This window comes from Plectropomus leopardus, unplaced genomic scaffold, assembly GCF_008729295.1.
Source record: "Plectropomus leopardus isolate mb unplaced genomic scaffold, YSFRI_Pleo_2.0 unplaced_scaffold25865, whole genome shotgun sequence".
Classification (NCBI taxonomy): Eukaryota; Metazoa; Chordata; class Actinopteri; order Perciformes; family Serranidae; genus Plectropomus; species Plectropomus leopardus.
Window position 1 is genome coordinate 1 of NW_024628118.1, and position 2281 is coordinate 2281.

The 2281-nt window shown below is 47.3% G+C and overlaps 1 protein-coding gene across 1 annotated transcript; it reads right to left on the reverse strand.

Annotated features, from left to right (window-relative positions):
- Positions 1 to 127: 127 nt before the first annotated feature.
- Positions 128 to 2106, reverse strand: LOC121966779 (calpain-1 catalytic subunit-like; the record flags this gene model as incomplete). Its single annotated transcript, XM_042516846.1, has 3 exons — positions 128 to 202; positions 274 to 359; positions 2023 to 2106. Coding segments are annotated over 3 exons (245 nt in total), but the record flags the coding sequence as incomplete, so codon positions are not given.
- Positions 2107 to 2281: the final 175 nt, after the last annotated feature.

Below are 2281 nucleotides of genomic sequence, written 5' to 3' on the forward strand. Positions count from 1 at the left end.
GTAGTAATAATAATATACACATAATATAATCTAAATATCCATAAACATTTCATTTATAAAGCGCTTTTAAAGCTAACTCAGAGACGCTGCTCTCTGCAGCTGCTGACGGTGTTTGTGTCTGACCCACCAGAACTCGCCGTCCTCGGCAGCGTGATCCAGCTGCTGCTTCTCCTCCGGCTCCACTGCGGACCATTCCTTAGAACTGATAAACACAAACATCAGAGGGTCCCTGAACGCCTCACTCGGGACCCAGACTGGAGACTGGAGACTCACCCGTCGCTCCAGGCTCCGGTCCACTCCACCTGACCCCAGGGGTTCCTGATCCTCAGCAGCTCCACCGCAGAGCCCTGGTGATGGACCTGCAGGACAGTGACAGGGTCAGGGGTGAAGCCGGGGCGGGGCCAGGCCAAGTCTGAGCTCAGGTCAAGGGGGGGACCTTCTAAACCTGAGTCCAAACCTGCAGAGGCTCTGACACTCAGCCCCCGCAGAGCCCCGAGTTCAGACCGAAGAGGTCTGCGCGTTCTCAGCCCTCGGCTCTCTGCAGCGTTCACACACTCAAGACGACTTTACGTCTCTGCGCCAGTGATGTCTGAGATCTGTCCGTCCAGCACGGTCTGTGAATGCCGTCTCTCAACCACACAAGGGACAAACGACTCAGTGATCAGCTGATTAGACCCCAAAGTGCTCCTGATGCTGAACAGCTTCAGAGAGTTTCCCCAGGCTCAGACTGAACTGATTAGTATCTGCTCTTAAAGGTCATAGGTTGAGGTCACGGTGACCTCATTTAACACGTTTTCAGCCTATGTTTTGACGGTGTTTCCGGTGCTGGCGCTCACCTGTTTGCTGAAAATTACTCAGATTCTGGTTTCATGTTTCGGTCACGGAGGATGATGGAAATCCACCAGCAAAACTTTGTATTAGCATAATCACACTTAACCATCACTCACCATAGCCACTAGCATTAGCTCCCTCTTGTCCAAATATGGTCACCGCTGCCTGCAAAAGTTGGCGATGCCTGAAATGCAGAACTCAGGGCTTCAAACGACCGTTAATACACGATGAGAGTCCCCACTCAGCGTGAGTCCCTACGTGATTTGGAGCTTTATGATTCAGAGCATTAAGATTCGGGGGGACTCACATCGAGTATTGACATCCACAAATTGCTGGGTGATGTCAGCGAGCTGTGGGCGTGTCCCGCTGTGACGCCAGCTGTGTCTGCTGGTTACTGTTGTGTTTGTTGGCCGTGACGCAAACGAGCTCTGCAGCTGATGGAAGGTCATGAAGAGCTGAGCGTCTGCGGCCGGATCCTCCAAAAACTCCCGTGATCCAGACTGTCCGAGTCTGAGTCCACGTCCGAGTCCGATTCCGAGTCCGAGTCTGAGTTCGTCCAGCTGCAGACGCATCACCCAGAATTCACAGCAGCACCGAAAACAGCCAATGACCTCCGGTTTTATGTTTTCATACGCACAACGTTCAACGGTCAGTCTGTTGTGACCCCGAGAGGAAGAGCCGCTGACTCGGGTGAAAACCCTCTGAAACCTGAACAAAAACACGAGGACACCGAGCAACAGAAGAAACTATCCAAAAATTCAAATAAATTAGTAAAAAGAAGAAGAAAATGACCTGAAAATGTGTTTAAAAAAGGGGAAAAATATGAAAAATGAAAAAAGATAAATAAGATATGAAAAAATAAAAGATCTGGAAAATGTGTTCAAATATAATATGATTTTGTAACATAATTTTTTGTAAATAAATATGATCATTATAAATAGTTTTGACAAGCAGCTTTTTTAAAAATAATTTTCTAAACCTACAAATGTTTTGCAGTTTTGGGAACATTTCTTACCAGAATTAATTTCTTTTTCTTTTCTTGACAGAAATTAAACCACTGTGCTCAGAACTCAACTGGTTAATACCGGCGAAAAGCACCTGAACGCAGCACAAGAAAAGGTTTTCAAAGTGTTCACGCCTCAGACAGCAAGCTTCCTGTAAGACACGCTGTCATTTCCCATCATGCCTCACCTGCCGTGCTGCAGTGATGGAGTAGGCGTGACCTTTGACCAGCTTCTGCCTGGTGATGGCCTCCGTCTCAAACGAGCTGGAAATCTGACAAAAAGCAGATCATACATGAGCAGCTTCACACGCCTGTCAGGGTATCAACACACAACATGCTTTTTATGTGTGAATGTTTACATGTCAACGTATCAATGTTTATGTGTCAGTGCGTGAATGTTTCCATGCCAGTGTGTGAATGTTTACATTCCAATGTGTGAATGTTTAC